Here is an 18,603-nt window from a genome sequence, read left to right on the forward strand (position 1 = left end):
GATTCTTCAAAAGGGCCATTATCTAAAGCAATATTCTCTAAGTGAGGTCAGATACTTATTAAAAATTGTCACTTAATATAGACAGAATATTGTTTGCTTGAAAAACATCTAAATTCTCCTAATGGAAATGTTGAAGTCACATGTTCTAAGCTATCCTTTCGTTTTAATCTGAAGATTAACCTGCCTTTACATTTGAAGTTTTAAAACACAAAGGCTCAGTATTGGTTGTATACGTGGAAAAAAGGTTTTCATCCACAAAAAGAGCCTGTCAAACATTCCCTGACTTGGCGCTTTCCTTCTTCAGACACACAGTATAGCACAGCTCCAGAGTACTAAAAGCACCAAAAGGCACATTTTAAGTATTATCTTAAATTCTTGGTTCCTAAATATACATCAGTTTGAGAGGGCCCATCCTAAACTGAAAACCTTATGATATAATAATTTTCAAATGTGTACATTGTATACTTTCATAAAAGAAGGTAACAATAATTAAACTCCCTACCATAGCACCATCTATAATGTCTAGTCTATAATGTCTATAACATCTAGTCTAGAATATCTATAACGTGAAGAACTTGTTAGTTGGCTGGGGCTTCTAAACCTTTGTAGAAAACGAAGTATCCAAGAACTGTTATGAAAGAAATAAAGTCTCTGAGCCTGCTCAAGCTAAACAGTATTAAAATTTACAAATGTTTTCTTACCAGTAAAATGGAAAATATAAAAGTATCAGTGTATGTTACCTGTGTATCAATTAAAACAGCACCTGGCATATAGCCAGTGCTACAGAACTGTGCTATTATTATTCTAATGCTTTTTTTTTTTAAGTTTTAATTTAAATTCCAGTTAGCATACAGTATACTATTACCTTAAGGTGTACAATACAGTGATTCAACACTTCAATACAACACCCAGTTCTCATCACAACAAATGCACTCCTTAATCCTCATCACCAATTTAACCCATCCCCCCATCCACTTCCCCTTTGCTAAAATCACCAACACAAGAAACAACAGGTGTTGGCGAGAATGTGGAGAAAGGGGAACCCTCTTGCGCTGTTGGTGGGAATGCAAACTCGTGCAGACACTCTAGAAAACAGTATGGAGGTTCCTCAAAAAGTTAAAAATAGAACTACCCAAAATTCTAGCAATTGCACTACTAGGTATTTACCCAAAGAACACAAAAATACTAAATCGAAGGGGTAGATGCACCCTGAAGTTTACAGCAGCATTATCTACAATACCCAAATTATGGAAACAGCCCAAATATCCATTAATTGATGAATGGATAAAGAAGATGTGGCATATATATGCAGTGGAATACTGCTCAGCTATTACTGTAATTCTTAAATGAGGAAATAAAAGTACACAGTAGCAAAGGGAGTCCCATCCATTCAGAGGTAGTTATAAACTTTCTGCCCTCCCAAAATGCCTTTACTAGAATACTCAAAGTGTTTTGTAGGAGTGGAAGAGTTTTCATGATCACCACCTGTACGATATGACTACTGTTTTCTAGATTATTTTGCAAAGGTTTCCTAGATGGATGGAAACTATGTGTGTACTCACTAAGTACATCAACGTCTACATTTCTCATCTTTTTATTCTAAAAATTAACACTGATAATCATTTTGTTGCTTCTTTCTTACACAAAGGTATCTACTTATTTCTAATTTTTCTATTCTTTCATAGTTAGTAACAGTAAGATGAGAAAGATAACAGGGGCAGCCGGCTGGCTCAGTTGGAAGAGCATGTGACTCTTGATCTTGGGGTCGTGAGTTTGAGCCCCAATGGGGTGCAGAGATTATTTAAATAAACTTAAAAAGAAAAAAGACAACACATTTTTTTGTAAAGTCAGGTAAAAAAAAAAAGTATCCAACAATTACTAACAAGATGTGCAGAAAATTCAAAGATAAAATAAAAAGTAAATGCTATATCAAATAGGTCTTAACACATAAAAATTCCTTTGGAAATTTTCTTTATCTCCCCCCTCCCACACAGATGTATGTTGGCAATCATCCTCCAAGCATATGGCCCACTGATATAAATCTGAAGGGTAATCATGACTAGGGTTTTATTAGACAGTAAATAAATGACTTTTTTTTTTTAAAGATTTACTTATTTTTAAATGTAAATTCAATTAATTAACATATAATGTATTATTTGTTTCAGGGGTACAGGTCTGTGATTCAGTCTTATATAATAACCAGTGCTCATTACAACACATACCCCCCCCAATGTCCATCACCCAGTTACCCCATCCCACACTCCCCTCCCCTCAGGCAACCTCAATTTATTTCCTAAGATTAAGAGTCTCTTATGGGGGGGGCGCCTGGGTGGCTCAGTCGTTAAGCGTCTGCCTTCGGCTTAGGTCATGATTCCAGGTCCTGGGATGGAGCCCCACATCGGGCTCCTTGCTCCGCGGGAAGTCTGCTTCTCCCTCTCCCACTCCCCCTGCTTGTGTTCCCTCTCTCGCTGTGTCTCCCTCTCTGTCAAATAAATAAATAAAATCTTAAAAAAAAAAAAAAGAGTCTCTTATGGTTTGTCTCCCTCTCTGGTTTCGTCGTTTCATTTTTTCCTCTTTTCCCCTATGATCCTCTGCCTTGTTTCTTAAATTCCACTTATCAGTGAGAACATATAAATGACCTTTTCCTAACAATAGCTAGCCCCCTCAAGGTCCTGGAAACCTTGCTTCCAAAATTCCTTAGAGACTTACACTATCCCTAATCCCCTCCCAACTTGAAAATATTTAATTGGCCACTCCTCATGACCCTGGTGCAGCTCTTTCTGCCCACGGATCCTGTCCCCGTGCTTTAATAAAACCATCTTTTTGCACTGAAGATGTCTCAAGAATTCTCTGTTGGTTGTTTGCTCCAAACCCCAACATTTCCTATACCAATTAACAATGACTTCGTAAGTGGTACATTATGGATGATTTGGGTATCTTTTCTAAAAAGTTTATTTTCCAAATTTTCCCTATTTCCTTTGTCAGGAAAAAAGTTATTTTATTATATTTTTAAAGATTGTATTTTTAGGGCACCTGGGTGGCTCAGTTGGTTGGGTGACTGCCTTCGGCTCAGGTCATGATCCTGGAGTCCCTGGATCGAGTCCCGCATCGGGCTCCCTGCTCGGTGGGGAGTCTGCTTCTCCGTCTGACCCTCCCCCATCTCATGTGCTCTCTCTCTCATTCTCTCTCTCAAATAAATAAATAAAATCTTTAAAAAAAAAAAAAATTGTATTTTTAAATAATCTCTGTACCCAACATGGGGCTTAAACTTACAACCCCGAGATCAAGAGTCGCATGCATTTATATCAACTATAATTTTGGGGTAGGACTGCTATATCCTAATTTCACTGCTTCCCATTTTCCCTCATAATTGATTTTTTTCAATTGGTATTGAGATATATATAAAAAACAAAGGGCGCCTGGGTAGCACAGTCGGTTAAGCACCCAACTCGGTTTCGGCTTGGGTCGTGAGATTGAGTCTCAAGTCAGGCTTCGCGCTCAGCACTCTGCTTAAGACTCTTTCTCCCTCTGCACCCCACCCCCCACACTCAAGTGCTCCCTCTCTCTCTCTCTAAATCTTAAAATATATATATATTATATGACCATATATATATATGGGCAGTGGCAAGATTGGAACATTTCTATAACCTCAGAAAGTTTTCCCATGCCCCTTTGCATTCAGTCAGTCCTCTCACTCCCTGGTCCAGGCAACCACTGATCTGCTTTCTATTACTATAGTTTTGTCTTTTCTAGAATTTCATATAAACAGAGTCATACAGTATACAGACTTTTGTGTCTAGCTGTCACTTAGCAACTTGCTTTTGAAATACATCTATGTTGTGTGTATAATAGTCCATTTCTTTTAATCACTGAGCGGTATGCCATTGTGTGGATATGCTACATTTTGTTTACCCATTTACCAGTTGTTAGCCATGGGGGTTATTTCCCCTTTTTTGGTTATTACGAATAATGCTGCTTTAAACATTTACATACAAGTCTCCTATGTGGACATATGTTTTCATTTCTCTTGGGTAGATACATAGAACTCAGATTGCTGGATCATCTCATTATGATAACTTTTTTTTTTTTTTAAAGATTTTATTTATTTGACAGAGAGAGAGATAGCGAGAGCAGGAACACAAGCAGGGGGAGTGGGAGAGGGAGAAGCAGGCTTCCCGCTGAGCAGGGAGCCCGATGTGGGACTCGATCCCAGGACCCTGGGATCATGACCTGAGCCGAAGGCAGACGCTTACCGACTGAGCCACCCAGGCGCCCCTCATTATGATAACTTTTTAAGAAGTTACCAAACTGGGCGCCTGGGTGGCTCAGTTGGTTAAGCGACTGCCTTCAGCTAAGGTCATGATCCTGGAATCCCAGGATCAAGTCCCACATCGGGCTCCCTGCTCGGCAGGGAGCCTGCTTCTGCCTCTGACCCTCCCCCGTCTCATGTGCCCTCTCTCTCTCATTCTCTCTGTCTCAAATAAATAAATTCTTAAAAAAGAAGTTGCCAAACTATTCTCCAAAGTGGCTGTATAATTTTGCATTCCCATTAGCTGTATATGAGAGTTGCAGTCACTTTACATCTTTATCAACACTTTGTGCCATCAGTCTTTTTCATTTTGCTACTTTAATGAGTATATAGTGGTATTCTTTGCTTTTAATTTGCATCTCCCTAGTAACTTAGAGTGTTGAGCATGTTTTATGTGCCATTTGTATATCTTTGGTGAAGTGTCCATTCAAATCCTTGGTCCATTTTTTTGTATTAGGTTATAATTGAGATGTGAGAGTTTTTTATGTATTCTAAATATAAGTTATCAGATATTTTTGCAACTGAAGTTTTATTATGAGTCAAATTTAAAGTTGAGGTAGCCTTGACATTGTATGAAACATTGTATTAGGAAATACACAGCGGGTGCCTGGCTGGCTCAGTTGGTGGAGCATGTGACTCTTGATCTCAGGATTGTGAGTTTCAGCAGTCTTTATCCTTGAAGTGTTTGAATTAATCATTAAAAAATACTGGGGTAAGCAGCAGAAGGAAGGGGCTCCTGTGTGGCTCAGTTGTTAAGTGTCTGCCTTCAGCTCAGGTCACGATCCCAGGGTCCTAGGATCGAGCCCTGCATCGGGCTCCCTGCTAGGCAGGAAGCCTGCTTCTCCCTCTCCCACTCCCCCTGCTTGTGTTCCCTCTTTCACTGTGTCTTTCTCTGTCAAATAAATAAATAAAATCTTAAAAAAAAAAAAAAAAAGCCAAAGGAAGGAGGGGAAGAATTAGGAGGTTCCTCTTAGACATATTATTTCGGTCTTCTTTAACTTGGAATATATAATTCAGATAAGGCCAAGACAAAAATTTTACCTTAATGCTAAAAGGTAAATTCAGACAAATAATACAATTCAAGAGAAGGGAAAAAGAGAACACACAATCTTCAAATACTGTGGAGATATATTTACATATTTGCAAATTAATGTAACTCTAACTGGAAGGTAATAAATCTTAAACCATCTTGTTTATGCATGAAGTCGGTCAAGTCTCCCTCCTGGATTTAAAAATTATTGAAATAAAACCTTTTCTTTAGGGGGCGCCTGGGTGGCTCAGTCGTTAAGCGTCTGCCTTCGGCTCAGGTCATGATCCCAGGGTACTGGGATCGAGTCCCGCATCAGGTTCCCTGCTCCGCGGGAAGCCTGTTTCTCCCACTCCCCCTGCTTGTGTTCCCTCTCTCGCTGTCTCTCTCTGTCAAATAAATAAATAAATAAAATCTTTTAAAAAAAACAAGAACCAAACAAAAAAACCCTTTTCTTTAAAAAATATAAGCGTAAGGCTGCCAGTTCTAAACTTTATAATTCAGTTATTTAAATATTATAGTTGTGTGGATATGCTACCTGGGTGGCTTAGTCTGTTAAGCATCTGCCTTCTGCTCAGGTCCTAATCCCGGGGTCCTGGGACAAAGTCCCACGTCAGGATCCCTGCTCAGCAGGGAGTCTGCTTCTCCCTCTACCCCTCCCCCCTGCTCATGATCTTTCTCTCTCAAATAAATCTTTAAAAAAATATTATAGTATACTTAAAATATATTTTAGAAAACCAGACAAACCAAGAGTAGACTCTTAACTATAGAGAACAAACTGACAGTTATCAGAGAGGAAGGGGGAAGGGGGATGGATGAAACAGACCATGGAGATTGAAGAGTATACTTATCATGATGAAAAAAATAAATAATATAAATAAATAAATGTCTGCTTTAAAACAAGCAAACAAACAAAAACAGATTACTTATTCCAATGCACCAAATTGCCAATAACTAAACACTGGAAAATATACTTCATATTTTAGTTGAGTAGATAGACATATTTAAAATCTAGATCTGACAAACTAGTTGTAAAGTTGTCTCAATTTCTCTTGAGGAAAGTCACATTCCAAAGCTTTACCACAGCTATCTTTTATTTGGAGTGACTGGGCTGTCTGAGGAGGAGAAGGAACTGGTTGAGCTTGAATAGGGATTTCTCAAAGCTAACATCAAGGAGTCCTCTACACCCTGCCAAATTGTGGATGGTATATAAACAGACACAATATTTATTTTGGGACAAAGATCCTGCAGGCAAGTAAGCAAAATGCTCCAGAAGCAGCAGAATCACAGACCTCTGGAAAAACCATTTAAAACAAGAGTCTGTCCTCATTCATTAAATCAAATGCTGTTAAATTTTGCTTTACTTATGCTCATGAAAATGAATGATAAAAGATTTCAGTTTTAAGTACAGAAGTTCTGGGAAGAAAAAAATAAGACACCAAAATTTCTTAAAAGCATCTGCTCTAGGGCGCCTGGGTGGCTCAGTTGGTTAAGCGACTGCCTTCGGCTCAGGTCATGATCCCAGGGTCCTGGGATCGAGTCCCACATCGGGCTCCCGGCTCAGCGGGGAGCCTGCTTCTCCCTCTGACCCTCTCCTCTCTCATGCTGTTTCTCTCTCGCTCGCTCTCTAATAAATAAATAAAATCTTTAAAAAAAAAAAAGCATCTGCTCTAATAACATATACTTCATAACTACTTCTCAATGTGTGCTAGTAATGTTATTTGACTATCAACTAAAATCAGAAGTTATAAATAGAAATGCAACTGTTAAAAAAAATTTTAACCTCTCTTTCTCTGGGGCCAATGTAGTAACACTAGATAGTATACTCAATTTCTACAGAAAAAATGATAAACAGTAGCACTGTAAAAGTTCATTTTTTTTCAGTTTATAAAATACTTTTCATACCCTTTATCTTTATACTCAAAAACTAGGATCATGTAGTAATCATATACAGTAATTAATTTGAAACCCTAACCCAGGCTTTATAAAACAAAGAATGCATGCAAAAACCATTAATCTGACCATTCAAGACTAATAACTTATGGTGAAACAATCATTTACATTTGTTTGAAATAAAAAGCAATTGGAAATGGGTCCTAAGAGGAAAGATCAAAGGAATTAGAAGTTGCTTGGCCTACAAAAATTTAACTAAGAATGACTTAAATTCCAATTGGTTGCTTTCCTTGCCTTCTGAAAGCGAAATGAGAGAAAAGCAGTTTAGATTCAGGCAGAATTACGAACACTTTGGCTGTCAGGGTTTATAATACACCAGGATGGACACTTGGGAAAGATGTGGTGTTCCAACACTGTACAGTTACAAGTGAAGCTGACCTAAGGCACACCATAGCACTAAAACTCCATAATTAAGTTACCTATAATTTCACCCTACAAAACCATCAAACAGCCTAATTTTGGATGGGGTATTACAATTTAAAAGGCATTTTCACATATTCTAGTACTTCATTTAATCCTCACATGAGGTATAGGAAGAGGACAGACATTCTGATTCCCATTTCCAGGTTAAAAAAAATAGCTATGATTGTCTTTTGACAGACAGCTCTTTCTACTACATTGTTTTATTTTAAACCTCTTCTAAAAAAGATTGTTGTTAAGAGCCAATGCAGACAGCTCACTAGACACCTGGGTGCAGAAGTTTCAAATATATTTGAGAGACGGTATAAACTTGAATGCTCTGATTTGATCTTATATGAAATACCTATTTATGGTCAGTTATCCATTAACAGGCCTTCCTTATTGAAGACCTTTGGTTTGAAAATATTCCTATGAACACAAAGGCAGAAAGAATGAATAAAAGGACTGACTTTGGTGAGCCCATTTTCTTAGATCATAAAGCCATATTTCAAATCAAAGAGAATATGCAGGTTCTGTCTCCTATTAGCATTCTAATATTTCAGAGTTCACTAAATTTAAGTGAATATTGCAGTAGCCAGCCTCCAAGATAGCCCCAATGATCCCAGTGTCCTGGTATTCACACACCCATGTATGTGAATTCCTCTTTCCCTGTCAAATGCGGGCTAGACTTAGTGACTCCTTTCTAATGAACGGAATAAGACACAAGTGATTGGAGAATAGGTCATAAAAAGCATGGTGACTTCATTCTTTTCTCTCTCTGTGGAGAGGCACACATGACTAGCAAGTGAAGCCACCTACCAATAGTCACGTGTGAGCCTGGAAGTGGATTCTTCAGCTCCAGTCAAGTCTTCAGAGACTGCACAGTCCCAGCCCTGAGCCAGAACCATCCAGCCAAACCACTCCCAGACTCCTGTAAAAGGGCACAAGGGAACTTTTGGCGGTGACTGAAACACTATCTTGATCGTGGGTAGTGTTTACATGGGTGCGTACATTTGTTAAAACTCAAATTTATATAATTAAAATGGGTGCATTCTATTGTATGTCAAGTATACTTCAATAAAGTTGATTCTTTTTAACAGGCCCCTGAACCCTTGGGATAAGCAGATGAAGGATCACTTATGAGAAAGCAGTGCCCTAACTTAAAGAAGTCAAGGGTGGGCGGTAAGAAAACAGAAGTGCATTAACAAGCCACCACCACAAACACACATGTCCTAAATTGCTCCTCAAAATTGCTCCACCCACAGTCTTTCCTATCTCAGATGACAGCAATCCCATACTCCCAGTTGCTCTTGCCAAAAACGCTGGAGTCATTCTCGACTCTCACACCCAACATCCATAAGCATATCCTGTTGGCTCTATCTCAAAATATATTCAGACTATGATCACCTCTCACCACCTCCAATGCTACTACCCTAGCCTCTCGCCAAGATCACAGCAACAGCCAAACTGGTCTCCCTACTTCACTCTTGCCCCCCTACAGCCTATTATTAACCCAGCAGCTAGAGTGATCCTTTCAAAACCCAAGGTAGATCATATTGTTCATCTGCTCAAAAACCTAAAACTACTCCCCATTTCACTCAGAATAAAAATCCAGGTGTTTGCAAGGTCACATAAACTGGCTCCTTGTTATTTCCCTGATCTCATCTCCTATTACCCTCCTCCTTGCTCAGTCTACTCCAGGCACACTGGGCTGCTTGCTGCTTATTAAACACACGAACATGCTCCCACTCTAGGACCTTCACAGTGACTGTCTCCTGTCTTTCCACCGATACCTACATGGCTCATCATTCCCTAACCTCCTTCAGGTCTCCGCTCAAACATGACCTTCTTTACCCAGACCAACCTATTTAAAATTGCAAACATTTCTGGTCCTCAATCATCCTCATTCTATTCAACTTTTTCTTTTCTTCCAGAGCACCTACCACTTCATAAAATACTACATAACTTATTTATTATGAATACTGTCTATCCTTCACTCCTTCCATAAAACAATCTCTAGGGGAGGATCTTTGTTTTGTTCACTGATGCATCTCAAGTGCCTAGGACAATGCTCAGTATACACAACAGGTGTTCAACAAGAACCTTCAGAATGAATGAATTTTTGAGCAACTGTGTCAGATACTGGGCTAAGCACTTTATACACTATTTAATCACTAGGGCAATCTTGGGAAGTATGCATTAACCTCATGTTCAAATTGAGGACCATAAAGGTTAAATAACTTGCACAAAGTTATATAGTAGTAAATGAAGCCAGGACTTAATTATGCCTAACTCTAAAGCCTTAACCCTAGGTTCCTCAAAGTTGGGTGTGAATGGGGAAGAGAACTAAGCTGCTTCAGAAAGTAATTAGGCTGAGAGTACGTGGAAGAAAAGATGCTGATCTGCGATCCAAAATAAGAAGCAGAGGCAAACAATTAACATTTGGGGAAATCCCTTCAATTTTTCTTTGCTTTTAGTCCTAGTCCTAGTCCTGTAGGGACAGAAATACAAGCTAATGACTATCAGAAAGAGACCATAAAAAAGGAGTAAGAAAATTAAAAGACCCCATAGCTTGAGCTCCATGGTTGAGAAAACATGGGTCAGTACCTTTTGTCTAAATGCACTGGTATCCTTTATCCCACTGGAAAGGAGCAATATACTAGCAGTTTCCTGTTTGTTTTTGATTTTTGTGCCTTAACATGTTTTTTTCTTCTGGATCCTACTGGCGTAGTACAGGTGTTGAAAAATTATATTTAAAGAGTACACAATCTACACATAAACATTTACAGATTTAAATCTGAGGGAAAGACACTGAGTTTGCCACTGTTACTATTCTTGGAACACAGCCACACTCATTTGTTTACATATTGTCTATGGCTCCTTTTCCACTATAACAGCAGACTTGAGCAGCTGCAACAAAGACCACATGCCTGCAAAACTAAAACTATTTGATACGTGGCCTTTTACAGAAAAAAACCTTCTAAAACAACTATTAATAAAATGTAAGTGTCCTGATAACTTGCATCAGTTCTATCAATTGTATTTGAAAACATACCTTCTAAACACTAAAATAAGTCATACAACATTTTTGTTATTGTTGGTCATGTAACTAAAAACATGTCAATGGCTTAAGTCCAAGAATAATGTGGTCTTCGATCTGGTAAACAGTTATCATTACATTAATTTAAGCAAACATACTTTCTAGTAGAGTTAACACCCATTTATTAGTTATTAAATACTGGCAGACTTGGGTAACACTGAGATGTCCATTTTGAAGTGTCAAAATAGTTTAGCATTAAAGCTGAGGAAATAACTTTTTTTGGTTTATGTCTGTAGTATTTGAGCCACCATGTTAAACGAACGTTAAGAAAGTGTTTTGAACAAGGAAAAAAATAATTTCTTCATTGACTTACACATACATGCACAAAACAGACAAAGCATAATCCTACAGTGACTTCCCAACTTCTTCCTTATATATAAGAATTACCAAACAGTAAAACTTGGAACATTTGCTGTTAATCTTCCAAGCAAGCAAGCTAATACAGAGAAAAGCAAATCACTTATTACTCTTTTTAAAAATTCTGTAATCTATTTTCCCCTCTCCCTCTCCAAAGATTAGTTGGTTTGTCACCCACAAAAGATCGAATCCGGGGGTGCCTGGGTGGCTTAGTCAGCTAAGCATCCGACTCTTGGGTTTGGCTCACGTCATGATCTCAGGGTTGTGAGATCGAGCCCTGGGTTGGGCTCTTGCTCAGCAGGGAGTCTGCTTGAGATTATCTCCTCTCTCTCTCTCTCAAATACATAAGTAAATCTTAAAAAAAAAAGCAAACCCACCTTATTTCATAAAATTTAAACAAAAAGTCTTCATTGTAATATACAAAACCAGGAATCTTTTTCCCAAAACAGGCTAATACAAAAACCTTTGTATTATATATGTATTATGTTTTGCAAATAAAGTGAGAGATTATGTTATTCATGACGATACTTAGAAGAGTAAGTGAGCAAGTTGATCAAAACGGGTACAGAAACACAAAGGGAACAGGAGAAATACTGAGCATAAGATGAAGCCAAAAAATATTTTTCTTTAATATTTTATTTCAATAAGAGTCAACTTCTACATTAAAAGATGAACCAATCCAAGATATTTTTTACTAAATGTCACAAAGTTATGTAATACATCTAAGTTAGCATTTAATAGAGCTCTCAGCTTAAACATTTCGTATCTTCAACCTAAACTTCCAATATAAAAATTTTAAGGCATCAATTTCTTTTCCCAGCTTTTCCTCAAAACAAAAAAATTATTTCCAAGTTAAAGTTTTCACACTATTTTTTAATCAAAATTAAATTTGCAGTATTAACAGAAGTAGAAAGTTACCCATGAGCTATTTATTATTAAATTTTATGCCTACAGAGCCTTCTCCCATTTTTCTTAATTTTTTTTACAGCACCGGAATCACTTGGATTAGTAAAACAAAAAATAGCCTGTCAACACTTTTAAAGGAATTAAGTTTTAAATATTACATGTAAGAAAGCACACTACTCTCTTTAAGGGCTACAAGTTTCTATGATGAATATTATATACATGAAATTAGTAATGGAATGATACCAAAAAAATTTGACACTGATTTAAAAAATTGTATTACATCCTTATAATATGAAAACAAATCTGACCATATATGTATATAATCACACCTGAGATCTCTTCATTAAACTGTAAATCTTCCGATAGTCTCTAATAGAACAATCCACAGTATTTCAAATGCAAAGAAATGTTTCCTACCTTGCCTGCTTCTCTTTCTAAGTCGACATACTCCCGGCTAGGTGTCTGTCGTTGTTCTCCCTGCCAGCTGGCCGGAAAAAACTGGAGAGACAGATTGGTTCCTGTGGCCACAAAAGCCTTTTAGAAAAATCAATACAAACAGGATCAGGAGCAGGACATTACATAAATTATGCAGGCAGTCATTTATTTTTACATCAGTTTCTGTCTTAAGCCAGGCAGCACCGAGAATACTTAAAAGTAAAAAACATGCACTCATCATTTTTCTTAAGTATTAAGTTACAAACATCTGATTCCATTTTGAGGACATTTGCCATTGGCTGCTTAAATATAAAATCAGACATGGAATCAATACTTTCTTTCAGGTCATTTTTTGCTGACGTTAGGATCTCGCATTGCTAATGTCTAACCAGAAGCCATCATCCCTGAATTTAAAAACTTCTATTTTTAAATTTGAAAATCACTGAAGATCTAAACATTTTGAATTTTAAAGCATACCACAATTTCAAGATGTGTAAATGAGGCATTTTAATTTCTCTTGATTTCCCTCGCCTAATGGAACACTATGTTCTAAACCTATGTTAAAAATGCACAGGACTGTCTCTTCTGATAAATGATACATTAGCATGTAATGTGACAGAACTTCTCATCTCTCTAAAACCTTAGGTGACTTAAAAAATATGCATTTTCTGAAATTTAACTTTAGGAGAACTGGATCTGACTATACAAAAGAGTATTCATCTAATATTTATAATAAGATCTGGATGCATGGTTCAACAGACAGAACAATCTAAAACCATTTCAATAAAGTATTCTGTGTAGCCCCTAAGTCATTTAACTATATTTTCTCCAAGTAAAAAAATGGAAATAGCATTGTCCCTCTTCCCAAGGGAAATTCAGAAAGAAACAAAGAAATAAGTAAAAAGCATTTTGAAAAACACACACACACACACACACACATACACACAAAAACAACATTTTTCATCACCTAAATGTAAACTCTTCTTTTTTGGATGAAATGAGAAAAGGTTTTGGTTTGTTTTATTTTACTAATTAAAGTTCCACAACATACTTTGTTTCCAATCAAAGAGTCTTCAACTGAAAGGAAGGGGTTCACATTTTGGGCAAATTGTTTAAAGCCATCAGCTGATTCAACTATCCACCAGTACCCCTGGTGATTAACAGCTTAGATTCTTTAGAGATAAAAATGTATTCTTCCTATTTCTATTATTGGTACTGGAGGTACAACTGTCAACCTAACTGCTAAATCTCTATAGAAATCTTTAATGGCATTTACCTAATCAACTGGGATACTCTTTCTTGTGGTATTTTATATAAATAGGGACTGAACAAACGTCAATATTACAACATTAACCTTTAAAAAAAATCTTTCCCCATTAACACAAAGTTTAAAAGACAAGTGGAGTGAAATGAACCAACAATAGTTCAAATGAAAAGCAGACTCTAGAAGGCACACTGCCTAGGCTATATGACGAAGCAAGTTACTTAGCTGTACCTCAGTTTCCCCACTAATTATTTGTAAAGTGCTTATAATAGTACCAGGCAAATGCCATTTAAGTATTTGCTAAATAAGAGAAACAGTTTTGAGCTGGATAAAAGAGCTAAGTTTTTCAGCCTCAGATAATAAAATAAATTCGTAGAGTGGTGGCAGGTAAGAGATTCAGTCCATGAATGAATGCCTTGTATCAAAATCCCCAAGGCATGTTTCTTTAGTATTCACCTAGTAACAAATCCTTCCACCCCCAGAGTACCCCAAATCAGCTCCCTGCTAAGTAAAAACAGTCTATAGATCTTATTACCTCACCTCCTGTCTGAAGACCAACCTCAGAAGAGATTTCCTGCTTCATCACTTCATGCCCATTATCTCATCAAGATCCCTCTCTCTGAGAGAGAAGTGGTAAAAACAGATCATTCTAGTATAGCATTTTGCAAATTTATTTGACCACAGAACTCTTTTTTTAATGGAATATCTACACATGCATAACAATTGGGAAAATTCTGTTCAAAAACATAAAAATGATACAGTGGTATCATTGTCTATATGTAAGATTTCCAGATTGTCCCAATGATTATTCTACAGGTTTCACTAATAACACACCTTATGCCAATCCAACATACCTTTACCCTTCCATCTTCAGGATTACAAATATATAGTTTTTACGGCTGTCACAGTCATCACCACACCTGAATCCTCTTAATTTACCATTAGTGTTGAAGACTTCTCCAACACTCTTACCACAATAAGAACCTACGTGAGGAATAAAACAGACCAAATAGGTTCTACCCCTTACCCATAATCACTTTTATTCATGCTATGATAAGGAGTCTGGGTAAGTTTTATAGTTATGATCACATCTACCTAAATACAAAATAAATTCATTAACTTCAATGATACACTAAGGAGATGTTCAAAATTAAAAGAATAAAAAGAGGGGGGAAAGGTCGATAATAGTTTTGGTAACTATGCATATTTTTACTGTATATAGCTGCTGTCAAAAGAGGCAAAATAATGCCTTCTACACACCTATTTTCCACAACCAAATAAGTAAAAGCCACAGCCTGTTCCTAACTAAAAAAAAAAATTTTAGGCATTATATTAAGTAACCTCTAAATTCAATTAATCAAGAACCTATAATACAATAAGCGTTATGCAGAGTACCTGTTTAGAGGAGAGTATATTAATGTATACACCACAAAGTTAATGTGGTCTCCACCCTCTAGGAGCTAGGGATCCTGTAATTTAAATGTGAAGAATACTGAATCAAAGGGGGAGGGAACTAGAAAAAGTGAAATTCCTTCCCAAATACAAAGTAACATTATTCAACAAATTAAGACACATATGCAATATTAACTACAAATCTTTTTTTTTTTTTTAAGATTTTATTTATTTGACAGAGAGAGAGAGAGAGCGCGAGAGCAGGAACACAAGCAGTGGGAGTGGGAGAGGGATAAGTAGGCTTCCTGCCCAGCAGGGAGCCCGATGTGGGACTCGATCCCAGGACTCTGGGATCATGACCTGAGCCGAAGGCAGACGCTTAACGACTGAGCCACCCAGGCGCCCTATATTAACTGCAAATCTTACACAGAATTCAACCTACCCTCCTTTAACTTTTAATACTTGTCAGATATTAAGAACTTATTAAAATTTGTAGGATCAGGTATCTGGAAGAGGAAGGCCTACAATATCTGATTTATCCCTGGAAAGAAACTTACAATAAATACAAGCAACCTATAATACTGCTATAATATTACAGTAATATTATAATAGAGCAAAAAAATTCAGATCTACTGTGGGTTAAATTATACTTCCAATTCATAATTATATGCAGTAAAGCCCCTGATGTGACAGAAAACAACCTAATAGCTATACTTCATTAGGTTTCCAAAAAAAACCCTCAGCTCTAAAAAATCATGAAGTACTTTGTACCTCATCTTTCACACTTACATCAATTAACTTCAGGAAATCCATTGGTTAGGTATACCATCTACCTTTCGCGAAAGGAAGCCCAGACAAAGAATGATATAATCACTGGATCAACTAATGAATGATTCTTCTACCACTCAAGGCCAAAACCGAAAGTATGTGTCTTAGACATTTTAATCATACAACTATTGTAACTACTCAAGAAACCTGGAAGTGGGCTAAAAACTGGAGATTTTCTTTCATAACATGCACTAGTGACCTAATATTCTAGAGCTCCTAATAAATTTAGCTAGTATCTTCACATCATCTGTAATACAATTCTAAAAAGTCTTCATTTTAAATAGCAAAATATTCTTAACAATAAATTTGATTTAGGGGCGCCTGGGTGGCTCAGTCGTTAAGCATCTGCCTTCGGCTCAGGTCATGCTCCCAGGGTCCTGGGATCGAGCCCTGCATCGGGCTCCCTGCTCTTCGGGAAGCCTGCTTCTCCCTCTCCCACTTCCCCTGCTTGTGTTCCCTCTCTTGCTGTGTCTCTCTCTGTCAAATAAATAAATAAAATATTAAAAAAAATAAAAATTAAATTAAAATAAATTTGATTTAGGTGATGAAAAGGGAGAATTTTATGGTATTTGCACTGTTTTTCAATAAAATATATTCTCCATGAAGGAGGTGGGAAAAATAAATGTTCCAGTATGTCCTCCTATTGTTAACCCAAATTCAAACTCCACCATAGCTTCAAGTCTCTGCAAATGCAATGGGCCCAGTTCAGAGTAGATAACTAGATTCCACTATACAGTACTTCAACTTCTTTTTTCTTTTTTTAATTAATAAGATCTCTTTTCTTTAGCTTCTTCCTACTTACCCTTTGGCTTTTTCATTCCCTCCTCGTTAGCACCTCCAATAGGACAAACCAAAAAGGAGATGAGACACTTGAATTTTTTCCCCCCACGGTAAGGTTTGGTGAAGGCGAAGCACCCAATCTACCACCTGAAACAAGGCCTCATGATCAACTGTGGGTTTCGCAAATCCATGCAATTCTTTAGGAACTGCGGCACTAAACGGGAGACGTTTTTGAGGTTTGAAAAAAGATAATGGTTTCTTTCTGTGTCTCCTGAGCCTTAACATTCTAAGAAAATAAGATGGCTCATTCTTTAGGGCTTGTTTTTCTCTATTGGGACAATAGGTAACTGGTATAAAGATTCTCGGCTACACTGGCGGGGAAACAGCTTCACGTACAAATTTACCAACAAACCTAGCGTCCTGAGAAACCAACTCTCGCCCAGAAATCAGATCCTTGAATGAAGCCCAATTCTTTTTCCGAATGGGTGTTTTCTCCCTTACAAATACCCCAACCCCTTAATCCGGGACACAGCCTGCACTGGGACCTCTCCTCGTTCAGCTGGGCTCCGGTGTGAGTTCCACTCGCGGCAAACTGTTTGCCGAGTCGCGTCTGGGAAACGTAAACGGCCCGCAGAGGGCCACAGAGAAGCGTGTCCCCGCGAGGACGCGGCCCGCCAGTGTCTGGTTTCGCATTTTGAATCCCGAGTAGGAAGTGAGACGGCGCCCGCTCAGTTCCGGGAGCCGCGGCGTCCGCGGCGCCGTCCGGAACCGGCCTGGGCCGCGGCGGCCCCCGCGCAACAAGTGCCCCGCGCGCGCCTCGGTCCCCGCGCCCCTGCCCCGCCGACTTACGATTTCCGAGCGGCCGTCGCGGCAGGCGTTCTGGAAGCGCGCCTGGCGCTCCTCGTGGGGCCGGTCCCTGAAGCCCGTGTACTTAATCTGCAAGGCAGAGACGGCCCGAAATCAGGAGCCAAATCCGCGACGCCGCCTGCGCGCCCGCCCGGCCCGCAGATAAGGCCAAGCAGAGTCTGCGGGCAGGCGGCTGCCCGGGCGAGATTGCCCCTCCGCCGGGCTGCCCGGGGCCGCGCCGCCCAAACTTTTCTCCGCCCGGGCCCACTCGGGGCGCGCCGCGGCCTCCGCGCCGCCCGCCTGCCTCACCTCGCATTCGCGGCTCAGCTTCCTGAAGAACTCCTCGTTCTCGAACTTGCTTCTCTGGTCGGGCACGACGCGCGGCATCTTCCCGCTCTGAGGCCGCGCCGGCCGGCCGGGCTCCGGGTTTGCGCGGCACCCGCTGGCCGGCTTCGCGCTGACCGACTGACCGCCCACCCGCGGCGCCCTGACTCTGGCTTCCCTTTGTTTCAGGCGCCCGCCCGCGTGGGCTCCCAATCCCGGGAATCTGAGGTGCAGCCGCCCGCTCGAGCCCAGCCCACGCCGCCGCCGCCGCCGCCTCAGCCGTTGCCTACCGCCCGCGCGAACCCAGCACTCGCCGCCCCTGGCCGCCGCCGCCGCCACTTCCTCTCGCCGCCCACCTCGCAAGCCCGCCCGTCCGCCCCGCCCCGGTCGGCCCCACCCCTCCTCCTCGCGCGCCCGCCCGCCCCAAACTCCGGCAAACAAAACGCACCATTCACAACTCTGCGACCCGCGCCGCGCATGCGCCGCCCGCCCGCCTGCGGGGCGGCTGGGCTGCCGCGAACCAGAGCTCCTCCCGCGGCGCGGCCCTCTTTCCCTCGCCCGCCCGCGGGCTGCTCGGGGCAGAACAGCTCTGCGGGCATCTGTCCGGACCTTGGAGACGGGAAGCGGCCCGCGCGGGTCCTTTCTGTCGGCTGTATGGAACTTGGGGGCTCTTCAGCTGCTCG

The 18,603-nt window shown here is 39.8% G+C and overlaps 1 protein-coding gene across 2 annotated transcripts in view; it reads right to left on the bottom strand.

Annotated features, from left to right (window-relative positions):
- CBFB (core-binding factor subunit beta) overlaps window positions 1-18,230 on the bottom strand; it is a 55,692-nt gene extending 37,462 nt beyond the window's left edge. For both annotated transcript variants that reach the window (XM_035025036.1, XM_035025037.1), the window contains exons 1-3: window positions 17,906-18,230; window positions 17,600-17,686; window positions 12,469-12,585 (exon numbers count right to left, since the gene is read on the bottom strand). In XM_035025036.1, the coding sequence (XP_034880927.1) occupies window positions 12,469-12,585; window positions 17,600-17,686; window positions 17,906-17,983 (282 nt within the window). In that variant the 5' untranslated portion in view covers window positions 17,984-18,230. The remainder of the gene's footprint in view (window positions 1-12,468; window positions 12,586-17,599; window positions 17,687-17,905) is intronic.
- Between the last annotated feature and the right edge of the window lie 373 nt (window positions 18,231-18,603).

The sequence above is a fragment of the Mirounga leonina genome, unplaced genomic scaffold (assembly GCF_011800145.1).
Source record: "Mirounga leonina isolate KUSES-001 unplaced genomic scaffold, KU_Mleo_1.0 Mir_180, whole genome shotgun sequence".
Taxonomy (NCBI): domain Eukaryota; kingdom Metazoa; phylum Chordata; class Mammalia; order Carnivora; family Phocidae; genus Mirounga; species Mirounga leonina.